The sequence below is a fragment of the Nomascus leucogenys genome, chromosome 18, assembly GCF_006542625.1.
Source record: "Nomascus leucogenys isolate Asia chromosome 18, Asia_NLE_v1, whole genome shotgun sequence".
NCBI lineage: Eukaryota > Metazoa > Chordata > Mammalia > Primates > Hylobatidae > Nomascus > Nomascus leucogenys.
Genome location: NC_044398.1, coordinates 99,847,222 through 99,868,861, shown reverse-complemented (window position 1 = coordinate 99,868,861; position 21,640 = coordinate 99,847,222). Strand labels below are relative to the sequence as shown.

At 43.5% G+C, this 21,640-nt stretch overlaps 1 protein-coding gene across 4 annotated transcripts in view; it reads right to left on the bottom strand.

Annotated features, from left to right (window-relative positions):
* ZNF200 (zinc finger protein 200) overlaps window positions 1-18,599 on the bottom strand; it is a 32,540-nt gene extending 13,941 nt beyond the window's left edge. The window contains exons 1-5 of one of the 4 annotated variants that reach the window (XM_003269204.2): window positions 18,398-18,599; window positions 16,920-17,250; window positions 16,249-16,337; window positions 15,833-15,959; window positions 5,461-7,739 (exon numbers count right to left, since the gene is read on the bottom strand). In XM_003269204.2, coding sequence (XP_003269252.2) covers window positions 7,021-7,739; window positions 15,833-15,959; window positions 16,249-16,337; window positions 16,920-17,169 — 1,185 coding nt within the window. In that variant the 5' untranslated portion in view covers window positions 17,170-17,250; window positions 18,398-18,599 and the 3' untranslated portion in view covers window positions 5,461-7,020. Of the gene's footprint in view, window positions 1-5,460; window positions 7,740-15,832; window positions 15,960-16,248; window positions 16,338-16,919; window positions 17,251-17,925 lie in introns of those variants that run through there. The other 3 variants (XM_030798538.1, XM_030798539.1, XM_030798540.1) reach the window with 3 other exon arrangements.
* Between the last annotated feature and the right edge of the window lie 3,041 nt (window positions 18,600-21,640).

Sequence of the window (21,640 nt, the reverse complement as noted above, 5' to 3'; positions counted from 1 at the left end):
TGGGCACGGTGGCGCGTGCCTGTAGTCCCAGCTACTTGCGAGGCTGAGGCAGGAGAATCTCTTGAACCTGGGAGGTGGAGGTTGCAGAGTCGAGATCGAACCACTGAACTCCAGCCTGATGACAGAGTGAAACTCCGTCTCAAAAAAAAAAAGAATGGGACAGGGAGAAGGTGATTGGATTTACACATTCTAGCCAAGCATGTAGCAATGGCTTTGCTCAATCCTGATTCCAAATACTCTGCTTCAACCAGCTATGGTGAAGAGGAGGTGCTATAAACATGACTCCTGGGGCTCCACCACACTGTGCCTATGCAGATTAGGAAGCTCTATCCCAAGAAAAGGGTAAACCATGTGAGTTGCAGGGACATCCCCAAAGATGTCCATCTTAGGGGTCTAGAGTTCAAAAATCACAGCATCCTGGGTTCTCCTGGAGAAAACCTCCCTTAGAATCAGACTACCGTTCATCTCAAACATTTTCTTTTTCCTTTTTTTTTTTTTTTTTGTGAGACAGAGTCTTGCTCTATTGCCCAGGCTGGAGTGCAGTGGCGAGATCTCGGCTCACCGCAACCTCTGCCTTCCAGGTTGAAGTGATTCTCCTGATTCAGCCTCCTGAGTAGCTGGGATTACAGGTGCGTGTCACCACGCCTGGCTAATTTTTGTTATTTTTAGTAGAGATGGGTTGTCACTGTGTTAGCCAGGATTGTCTCGATCTCCTGACCTCGAGATCTGCCAGCCTCGGCCTCCCAAAGTGCTGGGATTACAGGCGTGAGCCACCGTGCCCGGCTGAAGGGAGGATTTATTTAGAGTTTCAGAAAGCCCTAATTCTGCCACTCATTTGAGCTACTTTTATTTTCTTATCTAAGCTTTATGTATCACACATTACAGCAGGAATATGCGTAAGCTAAACAAGAAAAATATCTTCCACAGTCCCAAATATCCAGCCATATCAATCAACTACTTCTATTTTTTTACACTCTGTTCTGTGTCAATGCACACATATATTTTTATTTAGATGCTGATTTATATCCTGGTTCTTCGCCTTTCATTTTATAATAAAGCTTTTCTAAATCACTACATAGTGTCCACAATTTTATCTTAATACTTTGTCTCCACCAAGTTCTCTAGCAAAAGATTCTTACTAATAATTCTATTTCTAAATTAAAACATAAAGGAAATTTACTATTTAAGAGCGTGATTTGAATTTTATTTGTAGGCCAGGCGCACTGGCTCATGCCTGTAATTGTAGCACTTTGGGAGGCTGAGGTGGGCGGATTACCTCAGGTCAGGAGTTTGAGACCAGCCTGGGCAATATGGTAAAACCCTGTCTCTACTAAAAATACAAAAATTAGCTGGGTGTGGTGGCGTGGTGCCTATAATCCCAGCTACTGGGGAGGCTGAGGCAGGAGAATTGATTGACCCTGGGAGGCAGAGGTTGCAGTGAGCCGAGATCATGCCACTGCACTCCAGCCTGGGTGACAGACTGAGACTCTGTCTCAAAAAAAAAAAGAAAAAGAAAGTGATTGCAGAAAATAACAAAACTGACCAATTATGAAACTGGTTATTTTCTCCTTGTCTTTAACATTCAGCATTTCTTTTTTTTCTTTTTCTTTTCTTTTTTTTTTTTTTTTTGAGAAGGAGTCTCGCTCTGTTGCCCAGGCTAGAGTGCAGTCTTGCCATCTCCGCTCACTGCAAGCTCCACCTCCTGGGTTCACGCTATTCTCCCGCTTCAGGCTCCCAAGTAGCTGGGACTGCAGGCGCTGGCCACCACGCCCGGCTAATTTTTTTTTTTTTTTTGTATTACTGAGACGGGGTTTCACTATGTTAGCTAGGATGGTCTCGATTTCCTGACCCTGTGATCCGCCCACCTCGGCCTCCCAAAGTGCTGGGATTACAGGTATGAGCCACACGCCTGGCCAACATTCAGCATTTTTACTATGATGCATCTGTTTGTGGGTCTCTTTGTGTTTATCTTACTTGAAGTTTACTAAGCTTCCTGTTTGTATAGATTATTATGTTTTAATAAATTTGAGGCCGGGCTCAGTGGCTCAAGCCTGTAATCCCAGCACTTTATGAGGCCAACGCAGGCGAATCACGAGGTCAGGAAATCAAGACCATCCTGGCTAACCAGGTGAAACCCCATCTCTGCTAAAAATACAAAAAAATTAGCCAGGCATGATGGCAGGTGCCTGTAGTCCCAGCTACTCGGGAGGCTGAAGCAGAATAATGGCATGAACCCGGGAGGCGGAGCTTGCAGTGAGCCAAGATCTCGCCACTGCACTCCAGCCTGAGCGACAGAGTGAGACTCCATCTCAAAAAATAAATAAATAAATTTGGGAAATTTTTAGCCATTATTTTTCCAAAATCTTTTCCTCTCCTTTCTCTCTTCTTCTGGTACTCCCAGTGTGTGTATTTGGTGCACTTAATGATGTCCGCATTTCTTTGAAGTTATATTCACTTGTCTTTTTTTTTTTTTTTGAGATGGAGTCTTGCTCTGTTACCCAGGCTGGATCTCCCCTCACTGTGGGTTCAAGAGATTCTCCTGCCTCAGCCTCCCAAGTACGTGGGACTACAGGCACTCTCACACAGTCATGCTGGAGTCAACCTCCCATTTACTCTGATTTTTTTTTTTTTTTTTTAAAGAGATGAGCCCAGCACTTTGGAAGGCCAAGGCAGGAGGATCACTTGGGCACAGGAATTTGAGGCCATCATGGACAACATAGCAAGACCCCGTTTCTACAAAAATAAAAATAAAAAAATTAGCTGGGTGAGGTGGCATGTCCCTGTAGTCCCAGATACTTGGGAGAGTTAGGCGGAAGGATCTCTTGAGTCTAGGAGTTCAGGGCGGTAGTGAGCTATGATCACAGCTCTGTACTCCAGTCTGGGCAACAGAGTGAGACCCTGTTTCTTAAAAAAAAAAAAAGAGATGTGGTCTCAGTAAGTTGCCCAGGCTGGTCTCTAACTCCTGGATTCAAGAACTCCTCCCACCTCAGCTTCCAGAGTAGCTGGGACTACACGCACATGCCACCATGCCGTCTTGATATTGTTTTTTAGATTTTAAAAATAATCGTTTTTTGAGACAGTATCTCACTCTATAGCCCAGGCTAGAGTGTAGTGGCACAATCTCGGCTCACTGCAACTCCGCTTCCCAGGTTCGAGCAATCCTCCTTCCTCAGCCTCCTGAGTAGCTGGGACTACAGATGCCTGCCACTGCACTTGGCTACTTTTTGTATTATTAGTAGAGATGGGGTTTCACCATGTTGGCCAGGCTGGTCTTGAACTCCTGACCTCAGGTGATCCACCTGCCTTGGCCTCCCAAAGTGCTGGGATTACAGGCATGAGCCACTGCACTCAACCAAATCTTTTTTTTTTTTTTTTTTTTTTGTAGACAGGGTCTGACTATGTTGCCCAGGCTGGTCTTGAACTCCTGGCCTCAAGCCATCCTCCTGATTCAGCTTCCCAAAGTGCTGGGATTACAGGCATAAGCCACCATGCCCGGCCTCCCTCTGCTCATTTGATACACCTAAAATGGTATCTTGTTCTTTCAATTTATAATTCTTAGATTATGTAAGTCTGAACATCTTTTCATGTATTTCAGCCACTCGTTTCATTATCTAAAAATGGTCTGTTCCTGTCTTGTTACTAGAACATCCTCCTTCCTAAGCTCATAATCTGGTCTGAGTGGTTGCAACCCCACTTCTCCAGAGCCCTCTTGTCCCACCTTGTAACACTCTTATAGAATCCTTTGGTTCCTGGTGCTGTCAGTTTGTTGCCACGTACACATGTGCGAGAGATTCTGGACCTCTGTCCCCTCTAGCTCCAGGAAACTCTAGGGGCTGTGAGCCTAGTGCTGCGTCTTCAGAGGATTAATATTTTCTTTGTTTTTTTTTGAGACAGAGTCTTGCTCTGTCGCCCAGGCTGGACTGCAGTGGCGTGATCTCAGCTCACTGCAAGCTCCACCTCCCGGGTTCACGCCATTCTCCTGCCTCAGCCTCCCGAGTAGCTGGGACTACAGGCGTGCACCACCTATGCCTGGCTAATTAGGATTTCACTGTGTTAGCCAGGATGGTCTCGATCTCCTGACCTCATGATCTGCCTGCCTGGGCCTCCCAAAGTGCTGGGATTATAGGCGTGAGCCACTGCGCCTGGCCTATTTTCTGTAGTTACTACCGCAATTGGATCTTTGGTCTGTTACATTTTCCAACTCTCACTCTACTGCTATATTGGGAAACTATTGACTATTGTTTACTTTTTCAATTTCACTGATCAGGCTCCTTAGGTAAGAGAACTTACTCATCCAACAACTTCCCAGGGGTTCTCGCGTTAGGGGGCAGTCCCTGGTCCCGGTCGGGGCGCTCCTCTCAGTCCCACCCGGCCTCACTAGTGCAGAAGGAAACCCTGCGGCCCATGTCCCGGCCTCTGGGACACTGGGTGCTGATTGACGGCAACCCTGACTGTGGGCACCTCCTCAGTCCAGGAGACGGTGTGGGTTGTGGTGGCTTCACCCACCTACACTTAAAAAAACAAAAAGCTACTCAGGAGGCTGAGGCAGGAGGATTCCTTGAGCCTAGGAGACGGAGGTTGCAGTGAGCCAAGATCGCCCCACTCTAGCCTTAGCAACAGAGCCAGCCTCAACTAAACAAAAAAGTGTCTCAGGTACTGTGCCACGGCTTCATGAGAACTGATATAACACCCGACTCTGGGCAGGGGTGCCAAAGAGTGAGTGAGTGGAGACTCTCTCTCACCACTCACTGCCTGGCAGCTTTTCTGGATGCATGGGCAGCTCCCCTGCACATGAGATGGTGTGGGTTGTGGTGGCCCACCTACACTTAAACAAAAAGCTACTCAAGAGGTTGAAGCAGGAAGATCGCTTGAGCCTAGCAGGTGGGAGGTTGCAGCGAGCCAAGATCACCCCACTCCAGCCTTAGCAACAGAGCCAGTCTCAAAGAAAAAATTAACTGTCTCAGGTACTGTGCCAATGGCTGCATGAGGACTGATAAAATACCTGACTCTGGGCAGGGGTACCAAAGAGTGAGTGAGTAGAGACTCTCTCTCACCACTCACTGCCTGGCAGCTACTTTTCTGGGTGCACGGGCAGGTCCCCTGCACATGGTAACAGCCTGTCGACTCCAGAAACACAGTTTGGGATCCCAGTCCTAGTGCACTGGCCAGACTTTCAAATAAGCGAATGTTGTGGGCAGCCAGTTTTGTTGGCTTTGCTGGCTTTACAGGGTACTTACTGTTGACTTGAAATGCAATGTTGGTAAAGACAGTTTTTCTGTGGCTTTTCTCTGTTGTGGAGGATTTGTTGTTTTTAAATTATGATTCAGGACTGAACTGTATCATAGAATGTCCTTCTTTCAGACTGCTTTGTGCCAAAACAAGAAACCTCAGAATTACATGTTAATAACAACAAACAAAACAAAAAAGACCAATAGGCAGAAGGCAAGAAAAAAACTATTCTTTGTAGATGGTGTCATTTTACCAAAAGTTGTAACAGAACTAAACCAAGAAACTATTGAAAATTAACAACATTCAGTGAGGTGACTAGTTATACAAATATATAATTAAAAATAACTTTCCCATGTAAAAGCAATAATCAACTATAAAAATATAATGGAAAAAACTACAATAACAAAATTGTGTAAAACAAGTGAAGAAAATTAGAAAAATTTTCACAGAAATATAATATTCTAATAAACAGAAAGGCATGTTTCTGGATGGGAAACATAAACTATAATTTTTCCCAAATAGCTTACAGGATTTCTTTATTCCAATCAAAACATCAATGTATAACTTTCAGAAACCTAAAGCAAGCAAAACTGATCAAGAATCCCTAAAACGCACCACAGGATCAGTCCCGTAAAGGCACCGCTGGCCTTGCTTCTAGGCAGAGGACAGGAAGGTATGGATATCAAGAGGCTGAAGACAATGAATACCCACTACAATGAAGACACCTGGAAACCTGTCTCTTGAGGGGCAATGTGAGCTAACCACTAGAGACGTAATTTCTAATTATACGACACTTTGCCTTGTGAGGTAGTGACCACCCTATTGCCAAAGGTCTGATGACAGCATAGAGGGGACCTAAGCATATGGTAAGGTTATTGATGAGACATGGATCCAAGCCAACTTTTTCCTGCCTCCAGGTTGACCCCTCCTCTCTGGGTCTTGGGGTTTCCTTCCTAGCACATGAGATCTGGGCTCAAGAGAGGGATAAGATTCTGAAGAGCTTTTCTAGTGGTGGGGCTGGATGGCCCTGCCTGAGTAATCCAAACTTCTTTTAGCAAGGGAGAGGCATGAGACGGCTGCTAGAGAGATCAACAGCTGAACAAAATACAGTAAGAACAGTAAGACACTTAAATCGTGTTGTGAAAAGGAATCTGTAAAAGTCAATTTTATCACAAATTGCAAATATTATTGAAATTGATTGCAAATTTAGACCACATACAAATGAAAGTCTGACATTCAATTGTTTTCCTATATTCCAAAGTAAACAATTCCTTTCAACACTCAAGACTTAATAAACAGGTGTTCTTAGAGGGTTATATGAATTGCTATCAGAAGCTGTTGGCTCAACGAGCCAGAAGTTTGGTTCTTTCACCAGAACACAGTTCCAGATAAGCATCTTTACACTATTTCTCAAGTATGAATCACCATGTGCGGGGAAAATGGATATACTTTCAATAGACACGAGTCACTCTTTGCCTTGCAAGTAAGCAGACTCCAGATTCATCTTCAAAGTGTTGGGAAAGGGGATCTGTGACCTGTACATTATCATGTAACTTCAAAAAGGAAAGCTCCTTAGTCCAAAAAGCCTAGATGCTGAGGTATAGCCCTTGAAATGTTTTCTTCCCTGTGAATTTTCTAGCAATTTGAGGTTTTAGCTAAGATGGGCATTTATCCAATTTTGGCAATAATGAGGTTTTTACATATTTATATCTTTTTAGACAGCTTGGGAATTCAGAACTACTTATGAAAGCTCTCAGGTTGAGGCAGCACCATCAGACCCCTTTCCCAGTATTACTTCTGCTTTCGGGTCTTACAGGCTGAGTGGGTTTTCTCATGCCGGGTACAGTTTGACAGCCGACCAAATCTTCTCCCACATTTTTTGCAACCATATGGTCTCTCAGCCTCATGACTCTGCAGATGAAGCACAAACTCCTCATTCTTTGGGAAGGTTTTCCCACATTCTGGACACTTAAATATCTTCTCCCTTATATGGATTCCTTCATGACGACTCCGATGAGAATTCTGACGGAAGTTTTTTCCACACTGAGAACAGGAATAAGGTTTCTCTCCTGTATGAATTCGCTCATGTTTATTGAGGTTTGTTTTATGATTGAAGCTTTTCCCACAGTGACTACAGTCATAGGGTTTTTCTCCAGTGTGGGTCCTCTGGTGGGAAATGAGGTAAGAACTTTCATTAAACTGTTTACCACACAGTGGACAAGTGTACCATCTCCTTGTCCTCCGATTTCGAGTAAGTGCAATAATACTGATGTCTACATATTTTGAGAGATCCTCTGGAGGAGTATCATTCTCAATGGTAACTAACAGATTTCTCATTTTCCTTTTTTGTGGAATGGAGGTATTTAGTCTTTCCTTTTCCTGATTATCTGGAGGCTGCTGAGAGACCAAGGAAGAATCCATTTCATCATCATCTGAAGACTTTTCTCTATAATCTTCATTTTCTACAGGTTCCCTCTCAGGATCTTCACCTTCAGGATTACTGCCATTGACTGTTGAAACGAAGAATTTAACAACTTCTGAGAGATATGACAACACCAGGCAGGAAAAAACAAGTCAGATTTCTTATGCCACAGCCACCCTGAAAGTCAATCTGAGTGGCAGATAACTGCCGTCGCACTCCTTTTCCACATTTATTGAGGGTGGGATACATAACTGATAAATCTTTCCATTTACCACAATGCAAGCACACTTTAAAGAAATAAAATGAGTGGGATTTCACTGAAAGACTTCATATGTTTGTTCTCTTCATAGGTGTTAATTACTCGACAAGTTCATATTCACCTTATACTCTGTAGAGCACTCAGCTAAGGACTAGGGATAAAGACTATAAATCTACACAGGGAACCACCCATTATCTTGAAAGAGTCTGGTAACTGAACAGTAAGATGAATCACTTGTAGGTTTTCACTATATTAAATACTATCACACTATTATAGCACTAAATAATATAATGTCTTACAATGAGAAAATTGAAACAATTCCAATAACCAAAATTAAAGAGGGCACAGCATATTCATACAAAAGTTTATTATTGGCCAGGTGTGGTGGGTCACACCTGTAATCCCAGCACTTCAGGGGGTCAAGGCGAGCAGATCACCTGAGGCTGGGAGTTCGAGACCAGCCTGACCATCACTGAGAAACCCTGTCTCTACTAAAAATACAAAATTAGCTGGGCATCGTGGCACATGCCTGTAATCCCAGCTACTAGGGAGGCTGAGGCAGGAGAATCGTTTGAACCCAGGAGGCGGAGGTTGCGGTGAGCCGAGATCGCACCATTGCACTCCAGCCTGGGCAACAAGAGCCAAACTGTCTCAAAACAGAAAAAAGCTTATTATTTGGCAATTAAAGAGATTACTACAACTAATGAAGCTTTGGGATTAGAAGTCAGTAGTGTGTCTCTTTGGGTAGGAAAGGAAGTAGTGACTGGGCACAGGGCACAAAAGGGATTTTTGGGATGCTAAGAAAAGTCCATTTTGGGTGGTGATTAGTGTGTACATTTTGTGAAAACTTGAGCTATATATTTACGATTGGTAGGCTTTTTCTGTATTTCTATTATACTTCAGAAAAAAGTCAGCGCAAGCAGATTATAAAGACTACGTAACAACGTGAAAAACAAGCATGCTGTGGAAATACTTGTGTGACAAGGGACCCCTCAACTCGGGCCTACCGAGAATCAAGGGTTCAAATCAACCACCAAGACATGGGGCTGATCTTGAAGCCGGAGTAGGAATCTCTGCTGGATTTAGCAGTTTCACACCAGTAGATTTTTTTTTTTATTTCACTTTTTTTTTTTTTGGCAGAGATAGGGTCTTGCTATGTTGCCCAGGCTGCTTTTGCACTTGTGTACTCAAGCAATCTTGCCAAAGTGCTGGGGATTACAGGTGTAAGCCGCCACACTCAGCCTTAATTATTCTTTTTTTTTTTTTTGAGACGGAGTCTCGCTCTGTTGCCCAGGTTAGAGTGCAATGGCACCATCTCGGTTCACTGCAAGCTCCGCCTCCTGGGTTCACGCCATTCTCCTGCCTCAGCCTCCCCAGTAGCTGGGACTACAGACGCCCACCACTGCGCCTGGCTAATTTTTTTGTATTTTTAGTAGAGACCGGGTTTCACTGTGTTAGCCAGGATGGTCTCGATCTCCTGACCTCGTGATCCGCCCGCCTCGGCCTCCCAAGTGCTGGGATTACAGGCGTGAGCCACTGCGCCCAGCCTAATTATTCTTTTTAATCACTCCCTTAGGATAATGAAATGCCAATTTTTACCATAGCTCTTGACATGAACTACCATTCCACTTTCAGAAGCAGCTCTACTAATTTCATGTGAATATTAACTTTACCTAATCTTGTTAGAATTAAATTTTAAAATATTTAATAGGTATAAAATGGTTTCTCATTGTAGTTTTACTTTGGATTTTGATTATGCAAAATAATCTATTGGGTTAAGACTTTTATAAATGTATATCTTTGTCAATGATTTCTTGTCTAATTTTTAACTGAACTCTTCCTCTTTAACTACACTTGGACTGCTTCCAACCTTGTGTTTTTACAAACAATACCACAGTGAATAATCTTGTTCGTACATTACTTCAAATGTGTTCTGTTGCTGTATCTGTAGGTCAGATTCCCAGAATTGAACTGCTGGAACAAAGGATAAGATGGGTAGTTACAGATGCATTTACCCTTATACAGGGGTACCATTTTGTATGCCCACCAGCAATATACCTGTTTCTCAACAACCTCACCATCAATGTGTTTTTATTTCTATAAATATGAAATACAAAAAATGTTAATTCACTAGAGGTTTAATTTGCACTCCTTTTTGCTCCTGTCATGCAGGCTGGAGTGCAGTGGCACGATTTCGGCTCACTGCAACCTCCACTTCCGGCGTTCAAGTGATTCTCCTTCCTCAGCCTCCCGAGTAGCTGGGATTATAGGCATGCCCCCAACACATCCAGCTAATTTTTATATTTTTAGTAGAGACGGGGTTTTGCCATGTTGGCCAGGCTGGTCTCAAAACTCCTGGCCTCAGGTGATCCACCTGCCTCGGCCTCCCAAAGTGCTGCGATTACAGGCGTGAGCCACCATGCCCAGCCTTTTGTATGTATTTGAATCTGTGAATCTTTTCTTTCAAGGCTTCTGGACTTTTGAGTCTTAATTACAAAAACCTTCCTATCCCATGGTTATAAAGGAATCACTCATATTTTGTAAATGTGCTTTTTATATTTCTTTTAAACATTTAAAATCTTTGATCTATGTGGACTTTTTCTTGGTATGTAAAGTAAGGTACTAATTTATCAAATGGCTATCAGTTGTCCTAATACCTTTTATCAGAAAGTCCCCCTTTATGGTTAGGCTTTGTGTCCTCAACCAAATCTCATCTTCAATTGTAATCCCCATAATCCCCACATGTCAAGGAGAGACCAGGTGAAGGTAACTGAGTCATGGGTGGGGAGGGGGGGCCTTCCCCCATGCTATTCTTGTGATAGTGAGTTCTCATGAGATCTGATGGTTTTATAAGGGGCTCTTCCCCCTTTACTCGTACTTCTCCCTCCTGCTGCCTTGTGAAGAAGGTGCCTTGCTTCCCCTTGCCTTTGCCATGATTTTAAGTTTCTGGAGGCCTCCCCAGCCATGCTGAACTGTGAGTCAATTAAACCTGTTTCCTTTACAAATTACCAAGTCTCGGACAATTCTTTATAGCAGTGTGAAAATGGACTAATACACCAACTTTATCACACACTAAATTCCCATGTGTATTTGAGGCTATTTCGGGACTTTCTGAGATCACACTGTCTTGTTCCAAGGGAAAAATGCTATTGGTATTGCTGAAAAAAAACATGACATTAAATTCACAAATCGACAACAGGAGAAATGACCTTTTTAGGATATTGTCTCCCTAGCCAAAAACATACTATTTTTTTTTTTGCATTCAATCAAATCTACTCTTCTGTCCTTTAGCCTTGTTTTAAAGTTTCCTCATAAATTTGCACATTTCTTGAGTTTATTCCTATTTAAACTTTCATGTTTCTACTCTAATGGGGCCTTCCACTGTATCTTCTAAATGACCCCATTTATATATGTGAAAGCCAATGTTTATTCACTTTATCTCCCACTACCTTAGTGAATGGTCTCATTTTTTCCCATGAGAGTAGTTAAGACAAATAAATGTTCTTATTTTTAAGTTTTCTGACTACTCTGTTCTACCTACTAAGGAAGTATCTGTTAACTACTATTTTGTTAAATGTTCTTATAAAGGAGAGGCTTCAATTTTGTCAAGTATCTTTTCAGTAACTATACAAGTAAACAAAGGGTTTTTCTCCTTTATATATAAGAAATATTAAAAGGTTTGTATTATTTCTATTTTTTTAATTTTTTTTTTTTTTTTTGAGATGGAGTCTTGCTCTGTCCCCTGGGCTGGAGTACAATGATGCGATCTCAGCTCACTGCAACCTCTGCCTCCCAGGTTCAAGTGATTCTCCTACCTCAGCCTCCAGAGTAACTGGGATTACAAGCATGCGCCACCACACCCGGCTAACTTTTGTATTTTTTTTTTTTAGTAGAGATGGGGTTTTGCTATGTTGGACAGGCTGGTCTCGAACTCCTGACCTCAGGTATCACCAGCCTTTGCCTCCCAAAGTGCTGGGATTACAGGCGTGAACCACCGTGCTTGGCATGGGGATTGGATTTCAACACGAGATTTGGAGAGAACAAATACCCAAACTATATCAGCAACCTTGGGTCAGATGGGTAAAGACAAATTAAAATTGCATATTTTTTCTAGAAAACATTATACAGACCTTCATATTCATGGGTTCTGCATCTGAGGATTCAACCAACAAAGGATTGAAAATATTTGAGAGAAAAAAAAAAGGATGGTTTTTGTCTGTACATATTCAGTTTTTTTGTCATTCCCTAAACAATTTAGTATAACAACTATTTATGTAGCATTTACTTTGTATTAGGTATTGCAAATAATCTAGAAATAAAATATATGGTAGGATATGTGTGCAGTATATGTAAATGCTATACCATTTTATATAATGAATTTGAGCATCCATGGATCTGGTATCTGAGCGGGGGTCCTGGAACCAATCCCCCATGAATACCAAAGACAAGTGTATGTCAGAATCTATGGCATAACCTAAAGTGATGCTCATAAGACAGTTCATGGCTGTAAAAACATGTATTAATTTAGAAAAATGAGAATAATAAAGCCTCTGATTCAAAGACAGAAAAACAATAGGATAAATTTAAAAGAATGAAGGTATTAATAAACAATCAGAAAGTAATGAGTTCGGCCAGGCACGGTGGCTCACGCCTGTAATCCTAGCACTTTGGGAGGCCGAGGTGTGTGGATCACGAGGTCAGGAGATTGAGACCACAGTGAAACCCCGTCTCTACTAAAAATACAAAAAATTAGCTGGGCGCAGTGGCGGGCGCCTGTAGTCCCAGCTACTCTGGAGACTGAGGCAGGAGAATGGTGTTAACCCAGCAGGCTGAGCTTGCAGTGAGCCAAGATCCCGCCACTGCACTCCAGCCTGGGCAACAGAGCGAGACTCTGTCTCAAAAAAAAATAATAATGAGTTAAAAATAGAAAAAAATTAGAAAGATTTAAGCAAAAATAAACCAATTTCCATAGAGAAAATTGTAATTATAAAAAAAGACTAGCCACCTACCCAAGAAAAGCACCAGCCTCAGACAGTTCCACAGAAAATTCTTCTAAACTTTTAAAAATTAAATAATTCAAATGCTAGGAAAATTTCCAGAGTATAGAAAAAGAAGGTTGGGAGGCCGAGGTGGGTGGATCATGAGGTCAGGAGATCGAGACCACCCTGGCTAACACGGTGAAACCCCTCCTCTACTAAAAATACAAAAAATTAGCCGGGCGAGGTGGCAGGAGCCTGTAGTCCCAGCTACTCGGGAGGCTGAGGCAGGAGAATGGCATGAACCCCGGGGGGCAGAGCCTGCAGTGAGCCAAGATCACGCCACTGCATTCCAGCCTGGGCGACAGGGAGACTATGTGTCAAAAAAAAAAAAAAGAAAAAAGAAGGAAACTTCCAAATTCAAACAAGAGGGAAACTCTGTCTCAAAAAAAAAAATAAAAATAAAAAAGAGAAATCTGATCCCCAGTGATGGAGGTGGGGCCTAGTTGGAGGTGTTTGCATCATGTGGGTAGATCCCTCATGAATGGCCTGATGCCACCTCAAGATAATAAGTGATTTCTCACTCTTAGTTCACTAATGATGTGGCTGTTTAAAAGAGCCGGGTACCTTCCTACTCTCTTCCTTCCTCTCTTGCCATGTGAAGTCTGCTCTCCTTCCACCATGAGTGGTTTCTTGAAGCCCTCACCAGAAGCAGACGCTGACGCCATGCTTCTTGTACAGCCTACAGAAAACTGTGAGCCAAATAAACCTCCTTTCTTTACAAATTACCCAGTCTCAGGTATTCTTTTATAGCAGCACAAAATGGACTAAGACAGTTGCTTAAGAGTTTTAAATTTTCCATGTGGAAGGAACTTTAGTTTACTGATCTTTATTATTAATTTCTAGTTGTACTGCATTGTGACAGATCCTACTTTATTTCTACTCCTTGGAATCTGGGTCTTTCTTTGTTGCCTAGTATTTAGTCAATTTTCTTCAATCTCGAAAAGGTGTATTCTCCTATCACAGCACACAGTAGCTACAATAAGAATTATCTTACTGAGAATCTGTTTAAGTGTTCTACGTTTTTCCTTATTTTTATGTGGTTCACTTGGCCAACACACACATTCTCTGTTCCCCTAGGTTATCAAAGACTCTCCTTTGATTCCTGCCATCACAATGTTCAATCCGTTATAGTTTTTCCTTTGCAAAAACTGGTTAAATGTTACTGTTTCAATTATCATCACCTATAAACTGATGGCTCCCCAATCCCTATATCCTCACATCTGAACTCCAATCCCCAATTTCCAAATCTCTGGAGGATAATCTCATTTTATTTCCTATCATGGATTCAATCTCATCCAAAATCAATTCCACCTTCTTCCCTACTCTGCCCCTGGGTCCAAATCTTGCCTCAGTCTTGCGATAGCTCATTATACCTATAAAAATTTCACACTGCTTATCGTTTGATGAATGACTTGTCTTATAAACCAAATTGGAAGGTTACAAAAGGCAGGAATACAGCATCTTCATAACCTAATGAATACAATTCCAGAACCCAATCCTGCCTGAGGAAAAAACAAGTACATTTATGAAATGCTGGAAAATGACTAAGCTTAAGCCATCAGCTTCAGGGTACAGGTAGAGGAAGCAGGGAATAGAGGGTGAGGATTGGGTCTTAGGGGCCCCAAAGTGCATAGTCGAAGTGATCTTGGAGGCAATATATCCACTAACCGGTCACCCAAAATAAATGCCAGCTCTGCCCAAGACTCAGGAAAAACTCAGTGTTAATAAATCTGATCTTTTTATGCTTTTCTCTAAAATAAAGAAGATATCACATAGAGCAACCTGTCGGAAATTAACTACACTCATTACATACCAATACTTCTGACCATGTGGTATAATTACAGCTAAGAGTTTGATAGTCATAATGGATTTTTGTCACCCCAGGCAACTCCTAAAACCTATTCTCTGTACAACTTCACCCTCAGAAGCAAAAAGCCCTGAAGGCAAAGTAAAAAGTGTCCGGCACTCAGTAAACACATTTGTGCGGGCCTCTGCCTCTAGGGTTGCAACATTTCTGGAGAAAAGGTAAAGCATCTCTAAGCAAATTATAGAGAGGCTGCTGCCTGATCAGTTCATACACAGCACTGGGGGACACTTGTCAACTATTACTGGGAAATGAGGGCAAATAAAGAATGCCCCATTCATGAACCATACATGGAATTCACTGACAAAATTATGAGAAATGCATCCAGGAGGCAGTACAGCCCTGGGCCATTACTGCAAATTCTGATGTCAGATTCCCTGAGTCCGAATCCCTGTTCCACTGCTTACAACTGTGTGAACTTCAGCAAATTTTGTAACCCCTCTCTGCCTCAGTTCTGTCACCTGTAAGGTGGCAGTCATTTGTATACCACTCAGTATTACCTTCAGAAGTACATGAGACTATAAACACATGAAAAGCATTTGGACTAGTGCCTAGCATGTAATAGTATATAAGTGCTCATTAAGCGTTAAACATTACTTTCACCAATAGTGGAATATATTTTCACTTAGGCTAGTAATCTTCACATCTATTGAACATCAAAAAGAGGAGGGGGATTAGAAGAGTTAGTCATGTGTTCAATGAAAACATTCAAATATACCTGTTGAGAACAGAGTTCAGAAAATGGGTTCAGAACACTTTCTACGTCCACAGTTTCTATGTCTGCCGGTTTTCCCTACCTCTCCCCTCACTGCCCCCAAAATACAGGGAAAAATGGCCACCCACCCACAGCTGGAGCTCTGTGGCAAGGCTCTGCCACATTGAATAAAACAAAAGTAAAATAAAATGTGTGTGTGCACATAGGCTTATTAGGTGTGAATTGTCCCCCAAAGCTAAACAGATGAAGGACGTGCTTTTCCCAAAGCAAACAACCTGAACACACAAAGGCTGTGATTTCCTACCCAGTAACATCATCTCCCCGACACTGCTGTCATCTTCCTTCTCTGAGGTGAGTTGTTGAGTAGGATCCAAGCTCACACATTCTTCCTGGCAGTGAAATACATTCAAATCCTCAAAGACCACCAACTCCTGAAAGAGCAAGAGGCCCCTTTCATCTTAGTAACTGAGGTTCACTGACAGCCCTACTGGTAAGAAAAGCTGACACACAAAGATCAAGGGAAGGGATGGCAAGAGGGACCTACAAATCCCACAGAGGTGCAGCAAAGACAGGACAGCCAGGCTGAGAAGCGCTCAAGGAAAAAGCAGAAGAAAAACACCCAAGAAAGCCAACTCCTAAGAATATGTTTTTACACACAGGTTGGCCAAGCACGGAAGGTGATGGATTCAGGCAGTAAATGGGAAAACCAAACAAACCCACCTCAGGGTTAGCTTTCAAATACAGAGACACTGTGTCTTGTTCCCTTTGGACTCCTTTGGGCAGAAGCTTCACCAAGGGACGAGGATGCACTGGGGAAAGAGGAAGGTGTAGTTAGTGAAAAACTCAGTGACTCTAACACAGAGACTCCCCATACCGTGAGGCGAGGCTGTCCTTATTCCTTTGATAGGTAACTCATGGCCTTTTCTGCTCCTGTGAGCCCTTGTAGAGTTCAAGTCATAAACTCTAGTGTCTTGACCCTATGGCATCTCCCTGTTATGAAAAGAATGACTTCTCTAAGCACCTTTCAGAATTTCCCATAGAGTATTACTAAAGGAGAGCTTAGGGCAACGTAAAGTGTGAAGATGTCCAGAAAAAGCACAAAATTTCTAAAATTCCACATCAACCTAACTCAATAATTCATCTGATTTATCCTAAAAAGAGATTTCCCTCGGAATGTTTGGGTGAAACCCACACTACAGAAAGCTGCACACTGTTTATTCTGTGGCTTTACTCACACCCAGCACTTGAGAAGAACTTCCTCTTTCCAACACTAGAATTGACCATTTCCAATCTACACTATCCTAACTTGAATTTATAACTAACACAGAAGCCTATCTTAGACTCCAGTACCTCCTCCTCCTCTTCTAGTCAAACAAGCATGTGCTTCTCACCTCTGTTCTGAAGGCTTGAGCTCACATCTTTCATAATAACCAAGGTCTCCTTGACTTTCTGAGTGGGCTGGACCAGGCTTGGCTTGGGCAAGAAGGTGAGGAAGTGCTCCAGCACTAGCTGGTGGATGGTCTTGGGCCCATTAGTGGCATCTCGAAGTAGGTCTTGGCCCAGCTTGGAGTCTGGCGGAACTCTCAGTATAAAGGACTGCTTTGGCTTTGGGGGCATATGAACCACTTTTGCAGCCATCATGCCTTGCAATCACACACCACACTGGTTTCGCGGGGCCTCCAGAGCCACCTCTTACTAGAGGAAATCTGCCAGAGAGCCAAGCTGTAGACAGAGAAACCAGGGATTACCCAAAAGACCAGGCAGGGCATTACTGCACTCCAATATGTGGCATGGGTAGTGAGGCTACATTGAGATCTAAAGAAAACGACAGCTGGGGTAGGGAAATCATAACTGAAACGCAGTATTTGAACAGGATATGCTTAGGAAGATGTGAAAGGAAGATCCTGACAATGAAAAACAGAGACTGTGCAAACCTCAAGTCCAAAGGGAAGGGAGTAAGGGTGGCGCGGAGAAGGCCAAGGTCCAGCCTCCTGAGAAATACAAAGTGTGGCCAGGCACCGGGGGCTCACACATGTAATCCTAGCACTTTGGAAGGCCCTGGCGGGTGGATCACTTGAGTCCAGGAGTTCAAGACCAGCCTGGGCAACATAGCAAGACCCTGACTCCATTAAAAAAAAAAAAAAATCAGCTGGGCGTGGCGACACAAGCCTGTGGTCCCAGCTACTGGGGAGGTGGGAGGATTGCTTGTGCCCAGGAGGTCGAGGCTGCAGTGAACTGTGATCGCGCCACTGCACTGCATTCTGAGGGACAAAGCAACACCCTGACTCTAAAAAAAGAAAGGAAAAGAGAAAGGAAAGAAGGAGGAAGGGAATCAGGGAAGAGAAAAAAATAAAAGGAGAAAAAAAGAAAGAAAGAAAGACGGTGTGTAAAACCCACCAGGAAGAAGTTAAATCAGGCTTGGAGAAAGAGCAATGGGCTAGAAGACAGGAAATCTGGGGTCAATACCGAGGACATCTGCCTAGAAGCAGGTTGGTCACTGAATCTGGCCATACTGTACCCCTCGAACCGAAGCTCCCTCCGGTGCCCTTTGGGCGGGGAGGCGGTTGGTGACTCTCCCGGGGAGCAGACGCAAGGCCGAGGTGGTGTCCACACACCGCCTGCCGACTCCTCTCCGCCGTCAAAGCTCTGCTGAGAGCGGCAGGCGACATCCCACTAAGGCCCGCCGGGCCAGGCTCACTCTGGGGTCTCTTCCGCTGGTCAAGGAACACCTTTACCGTAAAGCTCAGCGTGCGCTCCTGCCTGAGGCGCTCACCAGGCTCCCTACCCGGCCTTGCTCCCTCAGCAACGGACACGCTCCGCTCCCCAGAGGCGGCCTCAGCCTGGTTCCCGCCCTCACGGAGCCCCTCACCTCTCGGGGCCTCTGCAGCCCCTGAGCGTTTGCTGGGGACGGCTCAGAGACTCAGGCTCCGGGAGAGATAGAAAAACTAGGCGTGAGCGGCCGAGCCCTCCCCTCGCCCTTCCGAGTGCCCTCACAGGTCGCCGGCGACTATTCGTTCCCGCCGCCGCCAGTTGAGGAGAACGGCAGGGACGCGGTGCCTTCTGGGAGGTCGGGCGCTCTGCGGCTGTGACGTCACAACCGGTGCCTTGTTTCCTGTGCAGAAGCCTGGTCTCCCCGTTCGGAGCCGGCAGTCTGCGCTTGAGAGTTAAGGCTTGAGACAGGCCAGAGGAGCTCTCAGGGCCGGAGGGAGGCCAGGACGGCTATAGCCTGTCTCTCTGTGGCTCTGCCTGGAAGACGGAAGGCAGGAGTCTGGCTCTAGTCATCCATGACGGGCTGGCACCTCTCCAGCTACGGCCAGTCTAACCTCAGGGCGTGCTGGGAAATGTAGTTCGAATGCACACAACCAATGGACGACCGTCAGGCGCGGCGATTGGGGCGGGGCAGGCCCCCACCCCCCACGACCCCCACTCTCCCATCCCCACACCCTCCCCACCCCGAGGCTTGAAGGAAGCGAGCTATCTCTCGGACCGGAAGATAAAGACGCCTCCGCGGTTTCCGCCTTTTACTGCGGTTTTCCAGTAAAAGGACTGCGGAGGCGGACAGGGTGTGGCCGCCATGGGACTCCGCCCCCGCTCTGGTGACGCCCATAGGTTAGAGCTGGGGCACCTACATTGCCCGCACCAATTTGCTGACTTCTACACTGCTGTCCGTACCGGCTGTCTTGTTTTTAACGAAACAAGTATCCTTCTCGTACTGTCTCGGTTTCCTTTCTCAATTTCAGCTTCCTACGGAGGCCGAACAGAGTTTTTTCTTTGTGCGTTGTATCCATACTCGGTTCGTTCCCCAGTGAGGCATTGATCAGGGTTGGGACAACTTGTGGGCAGGGATGGCCTTATTTCTCGATGTAACACCAGCCTCCGGAAAGTTGACAAAAGTAAAAATACAAATGAATGCTTCTTCTTAATTATACCTAATGGCTGACGATGGCTTAAAATATGTTACAAAGAAACGAGTATGAAAACTGTGTGGCACCAGACATTCTAGAAAAATAAGGAATATCTGCCTTTTCAGATCAAAATTTACTAAAAAGCCTCCGTTAATCAAAGCATTATGGTTTGAACCATGAGGCAAAACAGATAACTGAGATGTCTTGAAGTAAAATATAAACCTGTGTGATTGTATTTTTTAAGAACTTTTTCTTGACTCTGTTAACAAACAAGAAATAGACTGGAAGATAGTTGTAAAGATTAGCTACACAAAGGATTATACATTCCCAAGACGAAATGAACCCCTGCCAACTGACAAAAAGCAAAGGCAATGAGGAGCTCTTCCCGAGAGGAGGAAAACTAATTGGTCATTAACATTTAAAAATATGCCTAACCACACTACTAGTCAAGATTGTCAATTTTAAAGGGAACAACATTTTTCACCTATCAAACAATGAAGGTGGAGAAATAGGCACTCCTTTCGCTGGTAGTGTGGTGTGTGAAGTCATCTCGTAAAATTAAAAGTACACATATGTACCCTTTGACCTTCACAATCTCATCTGTGAATCTCATGTCTACAAATTTCTTATAGAATTCTTTGTAGTGACAAAAACTAGAAATGACATGCATGTTCATACGTAAGGAAATGAGTAAATTGGTGCATTCATACTCTGGAAATTACCCAGCTATGAAAAAGAATGGATTGGAACTATATGTACACCTGGGGGGATGGCCGTAAAATATTACATGAAAAAGTTTCAGAGCTACATATATTATGCATAATTATATTTTTGGAACAAACAAAACACCTTGTGTATGTTTGTGTTGAGGGATACACATTAGACTATTAAAATGGTTACTCATGGGATGGCCAGGCTCAGTGGCTCATGCCTGTAATCCCAGCACTTTGGGAGGCCAGAGGTGGGCTGATCACTGGAGGTTAGGAGTTCAAGATGGCCTGGCCAACATAGGGAAACCCCATCTCTACTAAAAATACAAAAATTAGCCGGGCGTGGTGGCAGGTGCCTGTAATCTCATCTACTTGGGAGGAGACTGAAGCACAAGAATTGCTTGAACCCAGGAGGTGGAGGTTACAGTGAGCCAAGATCGCACCACTGCACTCCAGCCTGAGCGACAGGCGCACCAGCCTGGGTGACAGAGTAGTAAGACTCTGTCTCAAAATAAATAAATAAAATAAAAATAAAATGGTTACTCATAGGCAGGGAATGGAAATGGAGAAAAGGGGGAGATTACACTTTTTTTATTTTATTGTGTCACTTCATTTAATGAGCACATGTCAATTTGGTAACTAAAAATAGTAAAACCTTAAAAAAAAAATAGAACAATAGGCCAGGCATGGTGGCTCATCCCAGCACTTTTGGAGGTCGAGGTGGGCAGATCATCTGAGGTCAGGAGTTCGACACCAGCCTAACATAGTGAAACCCCGTCTCTACTAAAAAATACAAAATTAGCCGGGCGTGGTGGTGCAGGCCTATAATCCCAGCTACTCAGGAGGCTGAGACAGGAGAATCGTTTGAACCTGGGAGGCGGAGGTTGCAGTGAGCTGAGATCGTGCCACTGCACTCCAGCTTGGGTGACAGAGCAAGACTCCATCTTGTGGGGGTGGAAAAAAAAAAGAACGATAAAGATTTTTTAAAACAATTTGATGAAAAAAAAGAATGATAAAGATTTTTTAAAACAATTTGATGGAAAAAAAAGAAAGAAAAAGATTTTTTAAAACCATTTGATGGAATCTTGTTTTTAGAATCTAATCCGTAAAATGACATAAATGGATTTGAAATGATACCATAAATTAAGGGTGTAAACACAATATATATCTCTATAAATGCCTTTTAACATAAAAAGATGGCTATTGTCACATACAATTAAATGAAATTTAAAATAATAATTACAAAAATAATATTCAGTATTCTGAAAGGAAATTAATACAACTATTTAAGAGGGCAATATGGCACTTCCTATTTTAAGAAATAAACTGTTCATAAACTTTGTAATGGTCAATTCTCAACTTATTTTAAAGAAAAACTCATGCCTGTAATCCCAGCACTTTGGGAGGCCAAGACGGGTGGATCATGAGGTCAGAAGATCAAGACTATCCTGGCCAACATGGTGAAACCCCGTTTCCACTAAAAATACAAAAATTAGC